This window comes from Helianthus annuus, chromosome 1 (genome assembly GCF_002127325.2).
Source record: "Helianthus annuus cultivar XRQ/B chromosome 1, HanXRQr2.0-SUNRISE, whole genome shotgun sequence".
NCBI classification, from domain to species: domain Eukaryota; kingdom Viridiplantae; phylum Streptophyta; class Magnoliopsida; order Asterales; family Asteraceae; genus Helianthus; species Helianthus annuus.
Window position 1 is genome coordinate 19,644,250 of NC_035433.2, and position 20,040 is coordinate 19,664,289.

At 37.3% G+C, this 20,040-nt stretch overlaps 2 protein-coding genes across 7 annotated transcripts; one reads left to right on the plus strand and one right to left on the minus strand.

Moving 5' to 3' along the window:
* Positions 1-348: 348 nt before the first annotated feature.
* Positions 349-7,817, minus strand: LOC110944743 (glyoxysomal processing protease, glyoxysomal). Of its 4 annotated transcripts, none has more exons than XM_035990429.1 (14): positions 7,639-7,817; positions 7,513-7,559; positions 5,179-5,251; positions 5,047-5,103; positions 4,878-4,940; positions 4,230-4,358; positions 4,037-4,114; positions 3,828-3,934; positions 3,640-3,725; positions 3,262-3,356; positions 2,564-3,089; positions 2,310-2,466; positions 800-891; positions 349-705 (listed from the first exon to the last, which is right to left on the minus strand). In XM_035990429.1, exons 1-14 carry the CDS (start codon positions 7,702-7,704, stop codon positions 470-472), a joined length of 1,812 nt encoding a protein of 603 aa, XP_035846322.1. In that variant the 5' UTR covers positions 7,705-7,817; the 3' UTR covers positions 349-469. The 4 variants fall into 4 exon arrangements, with proteins under 4 accessions (XP_035846322.1, XP_022042092.1, XP_022042088.1 ...); XM_022186400.2 differs by having other exon boundaries at positions 349-708; XM_022186396.2 differs by having other exon boundaries at positions 5,179-5,314.
* Positions 7,818-14,268: 6,451 nt separating this feature from the next.
* Positions 14,269-18,973, plus strand: LOC110944738 (putative E3 ubiquitin-protein ligase RING1a). Of its 3 annotated transcripts, none has more exons than XM_022186386.2 (10): positions 14,269-14,419; positions 14,534-14,579; positions 15,698-15,756; positions 15,874-15,955; positions 16,038-16,158; positions 16,613-16,654; positions 16,727-17,134; positions 17,214-17,321; positions 17,401-17,595; positions 18,669-18,973. In XM_022186386.2, exons 1-10 carry the CDS (start codon positions 14,350-14,352, stop codon positions 18,696-18,698), a joined length of 1,161 nt encoding a protein of 386 aa, XP_022042078.1. In that variant the 5' UTR covers positions 14,269-14,349; the 3' UTR covers positions 18,699-18,973. The 3 variants fall into 3 exon arrangements, with proteins under 3 accessions (XP_022042078.1, XP_022042081.1, XP_035846324.1); XM_022186389.2 differs by having other exon boundaries at positions 17,214-17,312; XM_035990431.1 differs by having other exon boundaries at positions 14,540-14,579.
* Positions 18,974-20,040: the final 1,067 nt, after the last annotated feature.

The following is a 20,040-nucleotide window of genomic DNA, read 5'->3' on the forward strand; positions in this document are numbered from 1 at the left end:
TTAAATTACATTACATATATAAAAATAATTAAAACAAAAGATTGTGATGTAAATGTTTGATTGGATAAAACAATTAAATGGGAAAGATGGACGTGGGTAAGGGGTAAGGGGTGCGGCTACAGCCACGGGCAAAAGGGCTCACACCCCATCAACAAATGGTAGGGTTGGTGTGTGTGTCGTTATTATACTAATGTGTCATTGAGTGAGAGCACATAACACATGATCTCCAACAATGTGCTAACGTCCAATGCCACATCAGCCCAAAAGGACGTGAACATAGGGGGCGGGGCGTGAAAGGCTCAAGCTCACTGTGTGGCCACTTAGCCTTGAGTCACGTTTTTACATACATTGGGACAATAATGCAATATTATTAGCAAATAGATATATTAAGAGTTTATACATTTGATTATAATACATTACAACAAATCACATATTCTTGGCCAAGAAACGACGTGATTACTGTTTTTTGTCACAACTTGCTAGGAAGAACTTTTGAAGAAGCAAGACCCGTCTTGTCAGGCGGAGATGTTGGTTTTAAAAGTTGTGTTTCAGCTATAAACTTCGCAAATCTTGAACCCTTGGGATCTTTAATGCCATCTCCACGTGATCTGGGCTTGGGGGATACGGGTGGCATCAATGCCCATACCGCAGACAGATGTTCATTGGGTCGGTCAAGATCTTCCAAGATCGATAAATCCTTCATGTCTACTACATACAGTTTCAACAAAAAATCACTCAATTTACACATTACAAAGCACAAGATACAACGAATTAATGCATGATGATGATGAAGAAGAACCTTTTGAGAAGTTGAAAACTGGCTCCAATGCTGCACATGGAATGCTGAAGTTTAAATGAGGTATCACAGTGCCCCCACCATGCCTAGCATTGCTGCACCAAAAGTCAAAATCTCATTAACCTGAATAAAAAGTCCAAATTTGCAGATTCGACCATTTTAATGGTGAAGAATGAATCCATGTTTGACTTTGACAAAACTTATTTTTTTGGCCGCTGGATGGTAAAAGACATTTGTTCCATTGACTTTATACAAAAAGTCACCCGAACATGAGAATAAGATAACTTAGGGGTGTTCACTGTTTGTTTTTGACGAAATGTTGTGCTGAACCACTAACTATGGTTTCAGTGAACTACAAGCCAAACCAGCTGGTTGGGTTGGTCAGCCATGGTTTTACCAATTTGGCGGTTTGAACCAACCTTTTCCTTTTTTTTTTTTTTTAACCGTTAGTTTATATATGACATAGTTGTTGAAGGCGCACTCAAGGAGCAAAGGGTAGCCTTGAGACCCAGTGCAAGGCGCTTAAAACGTGAGGCGTATAGTATAAAAATACAAATGTTTTTGGATTAGTTTTGCTTGTTTAAGGTTCATTCCAGGCTTGTTTTGGGTTGGTATATCGTTTTTCAGACGATTCTTAGCCGGAATTTTATCCGAACATGGCCTGAAAAAAAGCGCCTGAGGACCTGAGAGTGGGGCTTTTGAAGCAAAGCGAGAAGGCTGTGCTGGGCCTGAAAAGTGAACCTAGGCGCGGGCCTTGACAACAGAGATTTATAAACTGAGATATTCAAAAATTAAAAAGAAGACAATAAAGGTTAAAAGGCCGGTTCACTTTACACGGTTGGATCCAAGCTCCACGCCCTCAGCCAAACCGCCAAAACCAAACTGTGAACCAACCACACTATAAAAACCTCAAACCAGCCGACTTGCTTCAGTTTGGACGGTTAACGGCACCTCTAAAATAACCTAATATATATATTATCCAAAAAGTACTAGAAATTAAAACCTTTAATGGTGAAAGGAAATGAAAAGTTGAACTTTAATAGCATGAATGCTGGGGCAATGAAAATGGCATCCATCATCAAAAGAAAGATGGTCTTTTTAAAGGTGTCAATTTAGACTCATTTAATTATACATGGGTCTATCCGGGAATATTTCATCTCTAACGGGTCAGACATGTATAATAAAAACAATAGACTGAAAGGAAACAGGTTCAGCGTGTTGTCCACAGCAACTTTTCGACCCCTCAGGGGCGAGGCTTTGTTTTTAGTAGATTAGGGTTTTCTATTCAAAAGGGGATGGCAGCGCAGTTTGTTGCCCGTCTACCTGCTATCCTTATGTAATTTGACTTGTTCATTGGAATGAAAAAAAAAACAAATTAACGTTGTTAAAAAAAATTACATTAGCATAACTCTTGTATTCATATTTGACACGTTGGATAAAAAGGTGGTTGACACATCCATCTTGCCAAACCAAGTTTCATTGGCAGAAATTGATGAAACATATAATACCATACCTTGTAACAAGACTGATCATATGACCATCCGAATTAAGAACAGCACCACCACTACCACCAGGATGCACGGCGGCTGTTGTTTCAATCATTGCCGGTGCCTCTCCTTGTGCTTTAACTACTTTTGCTACCACTCCAACACAAGATGAAGGAAGAAAATCTGAACATGCCAAAAATCATATTATGACAGATTTTGTAACGATAGAAAACTTTCGCCAATCACTAAAGAAAGATGGTCATGAAATTAAAAAGAATACCACAACGAGGTCCAAAAAGCCCATGTCCAGTAACATAAACCTTTGATCCAGGAGAGGGACAAGTGAAATCCATAACAATAGGTACAAGTTTATCAGGCACAAACTCAAGTTGCAACACTGCAATGTCCAGAGGACCTTTAGAAACGTAGACTACGCTTGCATCACACCAAATCCAACGCTCCAAATAATCCACACGAACCCGTATGCTCTGATGATTTCTCTTAGATTCAAAGGCCGCCGTATCATTTGAAGGGGTAAAAAAGATATTTGACACGGTTTTATGACTGGGTGCTGTTTTCTTAAACCTCCATGGCTCCAGAAGGTGAGCATTTGTGAGAATAAGTCCATGGTTGTTAAGTAAAACACCAGATGCCCACACACCATCATTGATAGTGATAAGACATATAGAAGACATTGCCAGCTCAACAGGATTTGGATGTTTCACTGAATCTTCTTTCAGGGTGGTTGTGTTGGTTGGTAGGAATCCGGCACAGGTCTTTATAATGGCTTCCCATGGAATTACAAGCTGCCATCACACCCAACCCAACTATTAATATTTGTGAACAGAAAGAAACACATATGTTTATATGAGCTTGGATTCTGTTTCATTGCTAAATGGATCGATATTTTAATAATTTGTATTTATAATCGCATTTAATATATCGGTTTGAGAGGGAGGGGAGTAAATATTTTATCACCTGGACTTCAGCACCAGTACCCCTTTGTCTCAGTGGTCTTGTAAGCATACCAACAATCTCTGATTGTTCCCCAAAAACTGGACTACCTTCCATTCCTGAAAAATAAAAAAATAAAAAATTATATAGCTAAATCTGTAGCCTAACTCAGAAAAAAAGGCGGAAGTCAAAAAGGTTAGTTTTAGTACCCAGAGCCAGAACATCTTTTGTACAAAACTTTCAGATGTTTATTTAGAATAGTTAGTGTGTAAAATAATCTAACTTACTAGAGTTGAGTTTAGACCCATTTGGCCATTTCCTCTAAATTACCCAACTGACACGTTACATGACCCCTTCCTGCCAGCTGTACATTGATAAAAGAAATGTGTTATGTGCACGCACCAGGAAGACACCGAATGTCTGCCATCAACAGTGATGCTTTGGAGGAAGTAGGAGGGTAGCAGTTGGAAACATAGCCAACTGATATACTGCTCCATGTAGCAAAATGTCAATTCATTCATGTAGTCAGTCAGTCAGTCAAGGGTAAGTAAACATACATAGCCCAGCCAACTCATTGATTGATTGATTACCTGTTACAGAAATGAGCAGGAGACAATACACCAAATGGAGCACCCATTGCTACAACAAGATCACCCCTCTTATTTCCGGCTGATGATGTCTTCAGCTTTGGCAGATCCTACACAAAATTATTTTCCAACTGAAACAAAAACAAATAAAAAGGCAGCAAAAGCAGATTTAAAGGACCCTTCCTTTCTACATATAGAAAAACAAAAAGCACCTCAAAACTTGTTGAAGAAGCTTTCAGTATAGCAATTCGAGTTCCATTTAGACTTGGTTCAACTTGACTTTTGACTGCCTGAAATAATCACTCACAACATAAGCATTCCTACAACTAAAGCCAGCATCAGGTAATAGGTTGAAATGGGTCGTTGTATTCTAGTGTGGACCATAACTGGATTGGTGGAACATACCTCCTCCTTCTGTGTAGCATCAAAATATGGTTGATTGTAAGAGGCCAAAGTCCAACCAACTTCCCAGCCATGATCCAATGATCCACCCACTAAAGATTGGAGAGCGACAGATGAAGCAGGGATGTCGACCTTTATTTGCAATTTGCAATAAACCAAAAAAATAAAAACAATGATCATAGCAGGAGATCCTTAATAATAACGTAGGAACTTTAGAAAAAGGGAAAGAACCTAGAGGTGACAAAATGGACAGATTGGGTAATGGGTCAAAACAAGCTATTTTTAAATGACTTTGCACATTTCTTGAAATTTTCTTATAATAATTTAGTGTGCCAAATATGATTTACTTACAAAAGTCATATGCATTAATATACACTATCACTATGGAAGACTTTCGGCCCATTTTCTTTTTAGCTTGCCCTATCTAACCCGTAGAGATTAAAAATAACCCAATGTAACCATTTTATAGATAAATGTATCGAAACTGCCACATCTAGGTATACCAACTTTCATGAGGAAGAGTACATTACATCCACTATAACCTTTGAGCATGCATATCAAATTTGAAGACAAATTATTTTGTAAGTTTGTTTTGAACCATAATAATAATAAAAAATAAAAATTATTGCAGGACAAGTAAAATGTATCTACCAAAGCTATAAGTTGAGCAGGTAGCCAATGAAGAGTTTCAGTGTCAGACTTTGTAGCATTCCCCTGCATCACAGGCACCAAGTTATGCAAATAAATCTTAACCTATCCGCATTTAAACAAGGGTTCAGAGCAGGCGGTAGGGTAAAGCGTCAAAAGTAATTTGTTTTACCTCTACCATTATATCAATCCGCGCACCAGGAATCAAATCTGGTTTGACCTGGTCAATCTTATAAGAAAAACAGATATACACAGTTACACACAAATAACACTATGGCATTAAAAGATAAAGTTGAAGTGTAACCTGATCCCTGTGCTTTGATGAAAGAAATGGCTCGACTATTGATGCAACTGTTATAACCAATGACATTGGCTCCCTGCTAACATCAAAGGAACTAGGCAATATGATTCCAGATGATGAAAGAGTGGTTTTCCCTGAGCTATAAATAACCAATGAATTGAGTAGGTTATACTTGATCTCTAATGGTTCAAACAATATATATATATAAAAAAGGAAAAATTTACGAGTTTTGTCCCTTATCTTTATACCACTTTTCAGGCGGTGTCCTTTTTAACGAATGTTGACAGGCGGTGTCCTTTACTAGGTATTTTGTTGCAAGTTTAGTCCTTTACACCCAACCCAGTTAAAAAACCTGTTAATTGTTGGGTGTAAAAGGACTAAACTTGCAACAAAATACCTAGTAAAGGACACCGCCTGTCAACAATTAACAGGGATTTTTAACTGGGTTGGGTGTAAAGGACTAAACTTGCAACAAAATACCTATTAAAGGACACCGTCTGTCAACATTCGTTAAAAAGGACACTGCCTGAAAAGTGGTATAAAGATAAAGGACAAAACTTGTAATTTTTCCTTAAAAAAAAAAAGAAACACCGGAGATGGGTTGAACTTGAACAAGTCAATTGTAAGCTTGTCACCTATAGTGTTAATACATACAACCTCCTAACTCAAAGTTGAATTAACTGAAATATCATTGTGATACTATAACATTTTACATATCTAACATGAATTAATACTCTATAAAAAAAAGGTAAAAAGAACATAGAAACAATTATTCACAAGTCAACAGAACATTTGCATTGCAAAAGAACATGTGTTGACCGTTAACTAACCAAAACAACCCACCCACCTCTAACATAAAGTCTAATGACACTTCAGTTATGCCCAACTCTTCCAATCAACTCTCACCTTCAGTCTGACAAAGGGGACACAACATATAGTGTTGACTTCTGTTAAACCCGTATATATATATGGATTAGGATCAAATACAAAGGCTCCTAAAAAAAAACCTACAACACAAAAAAAAAAAAAAAAAAAAAACCCTAAACACCCACCACCACCCAAAAACCTAAACCCCCCACCCCCACACCATTTATTCTTTTGGCCGCCGGGGGGGGGGGGGGGGGGGGGGGTTAGCTTTTTGGGGGATGGGGGTTTAGATTTTTGGGTGGTGGTGGGGTGGGTGTTTAGGTTTTGGGTGGTGGTGTAGTGGGTTTAGGTTTTAGGTTATTGGACATTTGTCACTCTATAAAGTCTTCTTACACTTCTTACAATTAGGAGCTTTGTGGAATAACTTGAGTTCTCAAAACAACAAGATAGACATTTTGAGATTTAAAAACAGTGGTGTAGCATTTATGAGCGCTGCTAGGGGCGAATTGGGGCTAGGATTTGTAAATCAATACACATGTGTATACACAAGTATAAATCAAGGGCCAGGATTTGATGATGAAAATACAATAGTGTATTTTACGATTTGATGATGTAAATCAATGGTCAGGATTTGTTCACTCAGTTCACAAATACACTAGTGTTCACTCTAGAACCCCACCCTATATATATATATATCCAAATTTAAAAACATGATATGAATTTTGTCACAAATTTACCGAAAATAATAACATTTTATTTTATTTTTTTATATAAAGCCATTGAACATTTGAGGTTTAAATTTGGACTAATTTTACACCAAAAGTTAAACTGTGCCTCTCAATATATAAGAAACAAGGGAATACATGACAAAAAGGGCATAAATTTCTTAATCTGCCAAACATAAGAAAAGACACTAGTCGCATGCAAAAGTAAAACTTTGTCTGAGAAACTTATAAATAAGCTTTAGTCCAACAACTCAAGAAGACTTAAGGCTAAAGCGAAAAGGGGTTTGCCCATAGGTCATAAATCAGGAAGTCTCTATATTCTGTGATATATATATATATACTAGATGTACATCATTTAAGCCATATGCTTAAATCACTCCCTATAGGTGCTCATAGTATTGGCAAATTGGTTCATTTGATCTACCAATTACATACAGTTTGTTATTGATAATTATTATATCATATTCAAACTGCCATCACATTCGTGTTTGATCATAAAATTCCACCCATATACAGAAACAAATGGTTTGGTTTACTTCCCGTGCATAAGCCCTCCCTCCTTAATTCCTTATAATTAATTAGATATGATAATATCCAGTTTCTAAAAATCTCCTTGGAGCTCCAATTGATGAATCTCAGACCATAAATGTTATTAAATCATATCCTAAATGCTTCAGTTCAATCACTCCCTATAGATAGATATAAGTCAAAACAAAAACAAAGAAGACAAGTGTGATTAACTTACATGTAATGATGAAAAGCATGTTTTCTCATCTTTAATCCTTTTGGGTCCTGTGAAATTTTGGGTTGTTAGCAAGCATAGAAAGGGAAAGGGAAAGGGGGCGTGCGTGTAAAGTGGATAAAAGCTCACCGGGCCCTCAACTCTGATCATCACGGCGAAACTCCGAGCAACTTCAACAACCTCCGGCAGACCCATACTCGGATTTTGGGTTGGGTTGGGGTTGTCTAGTCCTAAGGAAGGAAGAATGGTTGCGACTTACCAGGTCACTTCTTCATCAGCCGCTTTGCTTTGCTAACTATACGACCTCGTATTCTTCAACTATATGTTTGGGTGAATAGTGTCTCACCATCCTTGTCCGTCACATGTCGTTTTAGTCAGCAAACCGTTTTTCTAAAATGGGTGTAGTAGAGATGTGAGCATTATGTTAAAAGAGTTGTAAAGAATTAAAAAAAAAAAAAAAAACCATGAAAAAATTGATGGGCTAAAGAAGAAGAGGGTTACATGTGATTGGCATCAAAATGGGGCTTTGGTGTTTTCGAGCAAAAAAACGCCCCAAATCCGGATATCGAACTCACGAGACTCTATTTAACTACACTAACGACTGTATCTAGACTGACACTGATACGACACTAACCATTTTTGTGTTTGTTTGGGGGGGGTGTTTCTAAAAATCCTAAATTTGCAATTAAATTAAATACTAATTAACTAGACAAACTTGAACACGACTCAGAACAAAGGTTTTACTCAGCGGTGATGAAGAACTACCTAGGTTGGAATCCCACTTGCTATCGAATGAATTTCTATCAATTACTAATGTGATATGGAACCGGGATCTTTTAGTGCTAAATCCTAAGAGATATTGAACAGGACCCCCAACCCTTCTCGGGAAGACACCTATGGAACTCTAAAGGACTGTTACGACTACAGCGGTAACTAGACTCCCCTACAGTTGTCTAACTTCCTAGAAAAGTGTCACACCCCAACCGATGGCGGAATCATCGGGGCGTGGCACTAGGCGAATCAGATTGCTCAAGAGAATCCATAACAACTAAAAGCGACAATATTTATTACATTTGTTATCCCATACTAACAAACGAAACAATCATATAAGTTATCACTGATTTCTTGTCCTCTCAACAATACAAATCCGACAACCTAGATTTTAGGTGAGTTTCTAGACTTCCTAGCTTGATTTTGATGTAGGCTGCGACTAAACCTACAACATACGTTAAAACAACGTCAATACGAAAGTATTGGCGAGTATACAAGTTTTGATAACGAAACATAGTAGATAAAAGTGTTGCGAATTACCACATACATAAACGAGATACCTCAACACATATATTAGACAGATACTACCAGCTAAGTCTCTCGAGCTGCGATTGCGGTTGCTATTCATCCTAACTAGACTCCGTCGGGTTCTATAGTACTATACTAGTTAAGGCGGGACCTCGCGAGTAAAAGTCCTAACACATATGTAACTAGCATCACGTGTAAATATGCATAACAGTTATTCGCAAGTGATAAACAGTTTGATTGAATAATTCATTTTGATAAATTCGATTCGATAGGAACGTATGTTACACCCAAAATGCGTTAAAACGGGTTCGAGCATACTCACAGTCGGTGTTCAGCAAGTAAACACAACTTGGTTGGATTGAAAGGAGCGCATCTGAGATTAGCCTGATTACAGATTGATAGTGTAAGCGTTGAACAGTGCGTTAAACGGTGGCGGGTGAACCAAGTGTCGAATAGTAATCCGATCGGATGGCTATCCGATCGGTTGACGACCACTCGATCGGATGTCAATCCGTTCGGGATGGATGTGTTTGTGTAAGATGGTTTTGAAGTTTTTGTTGTAGCATTTTAAAAATAGAGAAGTATCTCTACCCTTCAGGTTGTTTGAACAAACTGTCGTTCGATCGGATAGCAACCCGATTGGTGAGACATTTCTAGTGAGAGCAAGTTCACAGCAGGAAGGTCACTTGATCGGATGGCAATCCGGTCGGATAGCAATCTGTTAGGAACTGATGTTCTTTGAAACTCATGAAAAGTTTAAGTGTCGAAGTTCCAAATGTCAGCTGATCAGATGGTCGTTCGATCGGAGGGCAATCCGTTCAACGTTCAGAGCCTTGCAAGTTTGAAAAAAAGTTTAAGTGTGGAACCAAGTGCAATCCAATCGGATAGCAGTTCGATCGGATGGCAATCCGATCGGACAGCAATCCGTCCCAACGAATCTGATCGTCTTGAACTTGATTATTTTTGAAAGTTTGCGGTTTGATCGAGACGGTATGACAACGTATTAAATAAGGGAATCCATCAAGGCTAAGTCATCAGATCGGATAGGAATCACCCCGTTCGATCAGTTAACTGTCCTTGACGGTTGTTCGTGTTCAACCCGTTAACCGGTCATCTCGTCGATAGAAATCAGTTCTCAAACCGACACTTCACTATAGAATGAGTAGAAGGTCTGAGCGAGCTCCGATTCTATCGATTTTGAGTAAAAAGTTAAGAAAGCTTGAGAGAAGCTTGAAATACTTAGATTCAGCTTAGATCTAGGTGCGATTAGAGTTTACATACCGTGGAATCCATTAGATCTGAACTGTTCTTGATGAGATGAGGTCACACTTCATTGTTCCTAAGAACTCCATGATGACATCACCTTAGAACGCCCCAAATCAGAGGATTTTACGGTGAAAAGGTGAGATTTGTTGTTGGAAAAGGTGAACGAGTGTGTGTAGATCATAGAAGTACAAGATTTGAGGTAGAAACTTACAAGAATCGGGAGAAAATAGCCCCAAAGCATGCTGGTCGAGTGAGAGCTGTCACATCACTTGAACAGTGATTTGACAAGGGCTATTTATAGGTGAAGAGGAGAGAAGGTGATGGAGTGCTATGGATCGGATGGCAATCCGATCGGATGGTCATCTGATCGGATGGCCATTCGATCGGTGGCCTCCGGCGAATTGCGTTTCGATGTTTCGTTTTGTTCGTTAAGCGTTGCGATAGTCTGGTTACACATTTTCGTACACACATTCATATATTTATTATAATTGGTCACATAGGGTCGTATAAATATCCACATTTCAAGGTATGCATTGCGATAATCAAGTTGCACATTTCGAATATGCGTTGTGTTGCGACACATCACGGCTATCGAGGAGGGTAGAATAGGTCCTCACTCAACGTCATCGTGAGTGTTAGTGTGTGCGATGTGATGTGTTATAGCGATAAAGTATGCGTAATATGCAAAAATATTACGAAGTAGCGATGTATTCGATATGGCTACATTATGATTCGAATCTCTGGTGCTAGGCGTAACGACTATAACGAGTAGTAACAACGTACGAACGTGCGGGTTGTTACAAAAAGAGCCATAAAGTGACAACTACCTCACACTGGAAGTCTAAGACGACTAAGGAACTCGATTTAGTTTAATAGACAAGATAGTGGCAAGGCAACTAAAACTGGCTTTTTACAAAACTTGATCCTAGCAATTTACCAATCTAGACCTATTAATAACCTAGCACTTTACGGTGACTAAAGTTAGTAGAATATCAAAACCAAATTAACTCTTGAATATTGTTTCTATGGTTTATTGGCCAATTCACCAAACGATTACCCAAAACCCGCAAGGACTCGATAATCAACACAAACTCATTACATGAATGACATTCATCAGAATTTATGTGAAACAATAACCAATGAATAATCAAGTAAAGATACGCAAACACACCAAATCAAAGAACCAAAGTCTTTTACTTTTCAAAGAAAATCCATAATCACACTAGAAACCGATAAAATTCCAATCTTTAACAAGTTTTCATCCTAACCTAAGTAGTTTAAGGAATTTAGCCAGAAAACATGGTTTCAAGAACAAAACAAACATCTTAACAAAGGAATTAATTGACAAAAGTAAGAAACACGAAGAACAAAGTAAATCGGGAGACAAAACCCGTTAAATCTTCAATCCTTCGATTCCAGCTCCTACTGAATGATTCCTCTACTTCGAAAGCTTCAAAACCTTGCCAAACTTGGTGCTGAGTTTGCCTTAATTCGTCCAAGATTGTAACTAGGTTAACTTGCATGTTTATGATCTATATATGTGACTTTCAGGAAGGAATCCAGCACCAAAACGACTCTGTTGCGAATATTACCCCCGTCGCATTACACAACGGGTATCCCATGTAGCCTACGCATAGCGCGGCGCCTCGAATTTCTAGAAATCATATTGAATTTCTTGGCGTTACGCGAAGCCATATCCTTCTTAGGGTCACGTAGCGCGACAAGAGCCTTTTTCCAGAATTCTTCGATTTTCGTTCCCGTTCAGCTAACTCTTTTCCAACAGATTTTACTCATTTTCTTCACTTTTCAGCAACCAGAACCTGCGAACAAACAAACTATCAAAAGAAACTAATTCTACCTAAGAATTGAAACAAACGAATACGAAATCTATACAAACTATGCATGATAAATAGATGTATTTTGCAATACATCACTAGTTGATCTGCAAAATAAAAGGAAAAGATGAAGTTTCATGGAAGAAGGCAAGAGTCTTAGAAATCCTAGGAAGTGTTCAACAGAGGGTGTATGTTTTATTATTTTTGTGTATGTTTTATTATTTTTCAAAATCTAACTTTTGTAATACTATTTAAATATCAGATGAACAAAATTCGGACTTTTTTTTTGTTGTTTATTATCATTATCAATGATCAAAACATGCATTTTAATAATATAAACTTTCAAAATCTTAGCAAGTGTTATCCCTAGCGTGTAATACTTTATAAATATTTCATTAAATTCCTATTTTTCTCTGTAGTAGTTCATTTTGATAATATAAACATGCATCTTAACAGTTAATCAAAAAAAGAAACAAACCTAAAATGCAAAGGTCTCTTCTCAACTGTTGTAGCACAACTGACTTTTCACGATAGAAGATACATTTCGTCGGTTGAAGTTGCAACTCTCCCATCAAAGAATGTAGCACATGCAACTTTTCACGATGTTGCAACAATTATATTGCAACATCGATATTGAAAGGTTGATGTGTGATGGGGAGCTTCATTGAAACGACGATGTTGGAACAATGATACCGGAACGATAACATGTAAACAGAATCATCAAACATTCGAACAAAGAAGTGTAATCGGATAATAGCGGCTGAGAGAGAGAGAGAGAGAGAGAGACACGCTCGCAGATATTAGCGAGAAAGATTTGAATGGGTGGAGCCAGATAATTATGTCTTATTTATAGAATTAGAAAATATGGTTTGAATTTTGAATTTTGAACGTGGAGCCAGAATTTTGAAGTTTGAATTTTGAATCATCAGTGGTTTGATTACAGTGGTTTGATTACATTCGTTTGAATGGACAGACCTTTGAATGGACAATGGTTTTGATTACAGTTGCTTGAATGGACAGTGGTTTTTTATTACAGAGGTTTTAAATGGGCAGACCTTTGGAATCTAAATGTGAGCCAAGTTTGAATTTTAAACTCTTTTAATATTAGGCATTATGATGTAATAATGACATAAGAAAAACCTTGTTAGACATGCTCTCTAGCTGACACATCAGCTTTTCTTATGTCACTTGGATTTCTCCTTTTATATAGAAAGTATAGATTGACAAGAGAGAGATTTTTTTACTTGTATTTTGTTGGTGGTGGGTGCATCTTGATAGAATAGAGCTATGAGAGTTAATTGGTGAAGGGTAGTGACTGAGGTTAAGGGCATGTTTGGCTAAGCTTATTTAACTTAAAAAGGACTTTTTTATTAAAAGGACTTATTAACTTATGACTTTTTGAGACCATGTGTAGTGGGGCGTTTTTTTTAAAAAAATTTCAAAAAAAAAAAAAAACGCTCAAAAACGCCTACCTCACCATTACATGGGGCGTTATTTGAGAATTTTTTTGAAAAAAAATTGAACCAGCGTTATAAATAAAACGCTCAAGAAAGAAGTGGTCAACTTTGACTGACCAATGAGAAGAGACATAAGTGGGCTGACACGTATGATCAAACAAAGTTTCTTTTTTTTTTATCCTTTTTAATAATTGGAAGGGGCATTATTTGGGCATTATTCCCACTACGTCACTTTTGCAATAACGTCCCATGCTGACTGGGATGACACGTGTCGGATAATGCCGCATGGTGGGGGTATTATAACAATTTACCACTACACATGGTCTGAGAATGAGTTTTTAAAAAAGTGTTTGGATTAGCTTATTGGGTGGAAAAAACCAAAATTACTAAAAAGGACATTCTTCATATTAAAAAGTTGTTTGGTAAGGGGTAAAAAAGTTGTTTGGTAGGGGGTAAATTTGTAATTGTGTTGAAAAGCTCTAAAAAGTCACAAATTTCTGACTTTTCAAAAATGATTTTTTCTCCCTACTGAAAAGTTGTTTTGAAAAGGACTATCACTAGTGCTCTAGTGGTGGCCACGGGTATTTAAGTTCCACTTATGGTAGGCCCGGGTGAGTTTTTCCCTCAAGGTCTCAAGTTCGAGTCTTGGTGATAGGGGTTTCTCATTAAGGAGTTTAAATTGGGGATCTATTGTGGGAGGGGGCTCTCTAGCGCGGACCCGGTTAAGACAACATATGCTAGACCTCTCGACATTCGCGAATAATTCACACCTTTCAAAAAAAAAAAAAAAACTTAGCCAAACACTATTTTGACTTATTGGCTTTTTGAAGAACCAATAAGTCAATAAGTTGGTTCAAAAAAGCTTAGAAAAAAAAAAAAAAAAAAGATACCGGTGGCCAGAGTTATTTTTGCTTTGAATAGGGAAGGATGGATTCGCATTGACCATAGCAGCACGGCACCACGCTATTCCTCTCTCTCTCTCAATGCCGGCTCAAAAGCGTTCGCTTTACGAGGACGATGAAGAGCTGCAACGTAACAATCACGACGAACAAGGTTTGTTTGTGTTTCGGAGTTTTCAACTCCCTCCCTCCGCATTTGTTTGTATGGATGGATCTATCTAATCTCCTCATATTTCTTGTTTCTTTGTTTGTTTGTTTGTTGGATCAGCACCAGAAACGGATGACGCTTCCTCTAGTTGCAGTGACAAGGAAGAGTGAGTTTAATCTAATCTAATCTAATCTCTACCCACTTATCATTTCATCACCGTATGTGAGTGAGATCTGCATGCTCTTTTGTGTCTTCTGTGCCAGTTTGCTTGCTACCATACATACCATTCTAATAATCATTTTGTCAGATTCCTGTGGATGATAAAACCATAATTTAAGCTTACAGTTCCATACCCTACCTAGATGGCTAGATTTCTCATTTCTCTTCTAAATTGCAATTTCTCATTCCACCATATCTTTTAATATGTTTTCTCAGACACTCACTTTGTTTAATTATAAACTTAGTAAGTCATTTTGGATCAAAAATCAGTAGGTAGCTTGTAATGATAAAATACTTTAAATGTAGTTTGTTTTATGAAACGCTTAATATATTACCATACTAATTTATATAGATATGGATGGAGGATATAAGTATTTAGAATATTATGGATCTGTTTTCTGGAGGATATTGTATAAGTTGCTGCCTACACACACACACACACATATGTATATATATATATATATATAGAGAGAGAGAGAGAGAGAGATCCAACAAACATATACACATATCATAGTTGTTGCTATTTATCTGTAGACACAGGTCTGTCTACTATTGAGTAGTCAGTAGACCTGTAAATTGGTATCAAACACAGCAGACACATTTATATCTACACTGCATTTGACAAAAGAAAACCACTAGCTATAAGATGATTATAAATAATTGTAATTACACATAATAAAGCATATGAACTTGGACTGTCTCTGCTTTTTGCTATTCCTTTTATAGGAACACGTCTGATATTCAGCGGACACAATGTATATCTGCATTGCATTTGATTAAAAAAAAACTACTAGCTTTAAGATGATAACCACTGAATGCTTATCCAGTATTCAATAATATAATGATATACACACATACTATATATGGATATATTTATGTATGTATTCAATAATATAATAGAAAATTTAAGAGAATGCAGTTAATCTGTGATAGCAGGACAAGGCGCAATACATAGTTGCTAATCGTTTTTGTGTTATTTTAAATGGTTTGTATTAGTTTCTGTTGCACACTTGACAAGTATTTTTCAGTGGCTGATTTTACATCCTTTTTTATTGCTTGCTGCAGTTTTATCCTTGTAAAGCTGGCTGAAATTCGCAAGGAAGTGCAATGCCCAATTTGCTTAGGTACTACTTTCCAACCTCTGCTTCATTACAATTATCATTTGAATATTCTCTCTACTGTCTGGAACAACAATTTGTAATATTCGAACATGTTAATTAATCTGTGCTTGTCGTGAATAGGAATAATTCGGAAAACCAGAACGGTTATGGAATGCCTGCACCGCTTTTGTAGGGAATGCATAGACAAATCAATGAGAATGGGGTATGTTTACAAACCAACTATTGGATGCTTTTTCACCAACCAACTGCTCTGAATACTTACTTAGCTCAACATGGTATGGTAGGAACAATGAATGCCCTGCTTGTCGTGCTCATTGTGCAAGTCGTCGTTCTTTGAGGGATGACCCTAATTATGATGCCCTCATTGCACTTCTCTATCCTGACATTGATAAATTTGAGGCAGAGGTCTGCTTTCACTCCATAGTTGTTAATAGCGAATAGTGACAAATAGCGACAAGGGACCTATATGGACAAATAGCAACCGCTATTTTATAAATAGCGATACACTAGAAAAAGAATTTAAAATTTTTTATATGTATATTATATCAAAATACCCTGGTATATATATGTTATTTTACATGTATATTTAACAAAAACCTATAAATCCAGCTATTTTATAGCTATATCTAATTGCTATTTACATCAAAAAAAGTGAATTGTTGCTATTTATGCTATTGGTTGCTATAACCCAAATAGCGACACTCCATCGATTCGCTACATTATACATAGCGCGCTATAGCGATCGCTATAGCCGCTATTGACAACTATGTTTCACTCAGACCCATTTTCGTGTTCTATTATATTTATACCTAGTAAACTTGGTTTTTTTTTTTTTATATATTATTAAATAACAATATAGGAGTTTGCCTTTGAAGAAGAGGAGAAAGCTCAGAATAAGCAGGTGAGGAATATGTTGAAAACTTATCTGCTTTTATTAGATTAATACAATGTAAGTAATGAGTAATGTTGACAGATCCAAGCCTCAATTGCTCAGACATCTCGACGTCAATTAGAAGCATTGGCAAAGAAACGCACAACTGCTAAAGCGACACCTTCAGTATTTATGAGAAGGTCACAGGAAAACAACACGAGGGGAAGAAATAGGAAATCGTCTGATAATGAAGATGATGATGGTGTTAACAAAGATTCATCTTCTGATGATGAACATGAAGTAAGACCTAGAAGACAAAGGAGAGGTGTAAGTAGTGCTGATGATGTTAATAGAGAAATGACGACTGGTGTATCCGTTGAAATTCCAGCGTGGGGTGGAGGTGGCATCAGAAGTCACACACGACATGGTAGCTTAAGCAATAGTTCAAGGAACGCTAGAGTTTCTAGGCTCATGGATCATATTAGGAAATTACCTCAAAACAATCACAAGGTAACTTTTCTATTCTTATTCTTCTTCTTACTGCCTGCCTTTCCCTTATCATGATGATAAAATGGCTTTTGTTTTCCAGCTGGATATCCATCTGAAGCTCATCTCTTTAGATGAAGAAAATATACCTAATCCGCAACACGTGTATCTTTGCTGCAGCCCCACCATGCCAATTATACATGTAAGCCAGGTAGGTAATATAATATATGCTCTCTGAGTAGCTAGCTTCTGTTTAACTGGTAATTGAAGTTGGCCTTGTTTCTATATAGTATGTTGCTCTTGAGAAAGGCTTACAAGATGATGAGATCGAACTACTGCTGGTGAAAGGGGATCATTTTGAAGTCAATCCTTTAAAGGTTGTTGCTGGCGAACAGCCTGTTGTTGTTATCAATCCTTTGCAATTGCTGGAAGAGCAACAAACCTTGTTAGATATTGCAAAAACTTCCGCTCAGGAAGATTTTCTAGTAAGCAACCTCTCTTTAACAAACGTACATGTGGATTAAAGTAGTAGATACCTGAAATTTAGGCTCCATTCTCGTTGACCATTGTTTAAGGTGTCAAATTGGGCGATAACGGTTCAGGCAGGTTGAAACAGGTGGTTGGTTGGTTGCCACAAATGCTTCTTTGCCTATATTTTAACTAATTTTTGGATGTTTAGCAATTTTATATTTGACCCGTTTTGAGGAAAAAACACAACCCAAATCCAAATCTACTCTTTGTGTTAAGTTGGCTTAGACTACTAGGTCTTCGCTTCGGATAACTTTTCATGGTTTCTGGCTTCCCACTTTTTAGACTTATGGTTAAGAAGCGGTAGTTTTTACTAGATGAAAGCAACTGGATTCAATGGTTGACCAGACACACCACATAGAGGTGGTTGGCCTGAGTGCTTGACGACACTTTTTGTTCATAGTTTCTAATCCTTATTAAAGTTTAGTGTATCAATATGTTTTTTAACACATTGGAGAGAAGATCATGACCCAAATTGACCGACCCATTATTCATAAGTGAATGGGTCAAAATTAAATCTAGTATTAATAAGTGACTACTTAGTGGATGATCTGATGCAGCAAAGCAATCTAAATGGAGAAGATCAAAATTATCTTTTATTGTTGATTTGAATTTTGATTTCCTATTTTATCTTTTTGTTCCTAATGGAATTATGTTTTCTTCTTACTCTATGAGTTATGTTTTGGTTTCGACCGTATGCAAAATGTGAAGATACACACACCCCAACTTGGGCAAAAACAGCAGCTGCTATTTGAAGCTCTTTCTGTATCTATGCAGCCAAATCACACAAACACTACCTGGAAACTATTATCATTTAGGGTCAGGCATCCAAATCAACAAACTGCACAAAGAAACAAGTTATTAGTTTTCAGAAGAAACATTAACCCGATCAAAACACTCACTTTTTTTCCAAACTTTTTGCTTTAATCTGCTACGAAACTTTCAAACCATTTGACCCTTTTGAACTGTTCATGGAAGTATATCCCTAGTTGACTTACTTTTTTTGACTTTGTTTTCGGTGTGTTTTCAGACTCTTGCTTACAGGAAGAAGCTCAAGTGATCAACTTTTTAACTTCAGAAAGGAAACGAGGGGCGGTTGGTATGTACTCTCATGAATGTTTTAAGCATTTTAGTAGTTAAAAGATTGGTTTAATACAATTTGTCGAAATTTTCCTATATTTAGAAAAATGCTGGCCATGTCAGTAGAAACTAGAAACAGGCCCGTGATTACCTATACCTTATTGTACATTAAGTTCACATTGGCATACAGTGTAGTGAAAACTGATCTACTACCATTTACGTATCGTATATATTGGAGAACATTATGAGGTGCAACATGATGCATGTGAAACACGTCAAGAGTTATCAGGTTTGTTTTGGTTGACGTGTCATATCAAGTAATAAACGAATGGTGTTCGCGTTGTGCTAAAGGCAAAGGGGCGGACACACAAATCTGTTTAAAATTATAATAAAAAGGTTAAAAATGGATAATTTGCAAGTGCATCCTGCAATCCATATACAACCTTATTATAAACAGTGTACAACAGTCATATGCCAATTACATGCGGGTTAGGGTAGATGTCGTTGACACGAATAAATACATGAACCGTGTATGTCATTTCAGCCATCGTACCTTTCACATTGCTACAAAACAACCATTGTTCCATGGAAGCTTGCAATTTATAGAAATTACTTTTGTGGTTTTGTAAGTAAGCGATAAGTTTGTTGGTTAAAACGCCGGCATATGATAGGACCGGCCCATATGCCTTTGAAATGTTTGAGGTGGTCTGAAGAAATGTATGAGACTGTATTAACTTTATTTTTTTTGAACGGCGAAAACTTCTATGTATATATATAGAAATCAGCAAGAAGTTGGGTAACAAAACAAGAAGGAACAACAGAACAGAAAAAAGAAAAACGAAACAAAGCGAGGCAGGAGTGAGTGCCACATTACAGTAATCCTACCATATTAAAACTAAGCCAGTCGTCCCAGGTTGGAGTTGGAATGCTTGATCGGTGTGAGACCCAAGAGAAGGTGTCCTCCTTTATCAAATCAACGGTCTTCTGTATACTCGTTGTCGTCCCTTCGAGAACTTTTTTGTTTCGCGCATCCCAGATTCTCCATATAGTGGCCATTGCAGCTAAACGAACGAGCCTTTTCCATCTCTTTGCACCCGGGCTAGAAGTTAGAACTTCAATGATCTCCTTTGTGGTGTTAAGATTAGGAGGCATGGGGACCCTAACCCAAACAAACACATGCCACCAGACACTTCTGGCAAGCATACAGGCTGCAGGTCCTGGAGGGCAATTCCTCTGTTGTGTAACTCCCTTTTAGTCGTCACTTTACCTAAGAGAACTCTCTATAGGAGGTAGTTGGCCTTCAGTGGTGCCCAAGAATTCCA

Coding starts and splice junctions, on each gene's coding strand:
- LOC110944743 (XM_022186393.2), bottom strand. CDS start 7,704: ATGGGTCTGCCGGAGGTTGTTGAAGTTGCTCGGAGTTTCGCCGTGATG. Junction 5,315..7,512: donor CATGCTTTTCATCATTACAT/GTAAGTTAATCA, acceptor GGTTATTTATAG/CTCAGGGAAAACCACTCTTT. Junction 4,115..4,229: donor ATGCTACACAGAAGGAGGAG/GTATGTTCCACC, acceptor TGATTATTTCAG/GCAGTCAAAAGTCAAGTTGA.
- LOC110944738 (XM_022186386.2), top strand. CDS start 14,350: ATGCCGGCTCAAAAGCGTTCGCTTTACGAGGACGATGAAGAGCTGCAA. Junction 14,420..14,533: donor TAACAATCACGACGAACAAG/GTTTGTTTGTGT, acceptor TTGTTGGATCAG/CACCAGAAACGGATGACGCT. Junction 16,159..16,612: donor TTGATAAATTTGAGGCAGAG/GTCTGCTTTCAC, acceptor ATAACAATATAG/GAGTTTGCCTTTGAAGAAGA.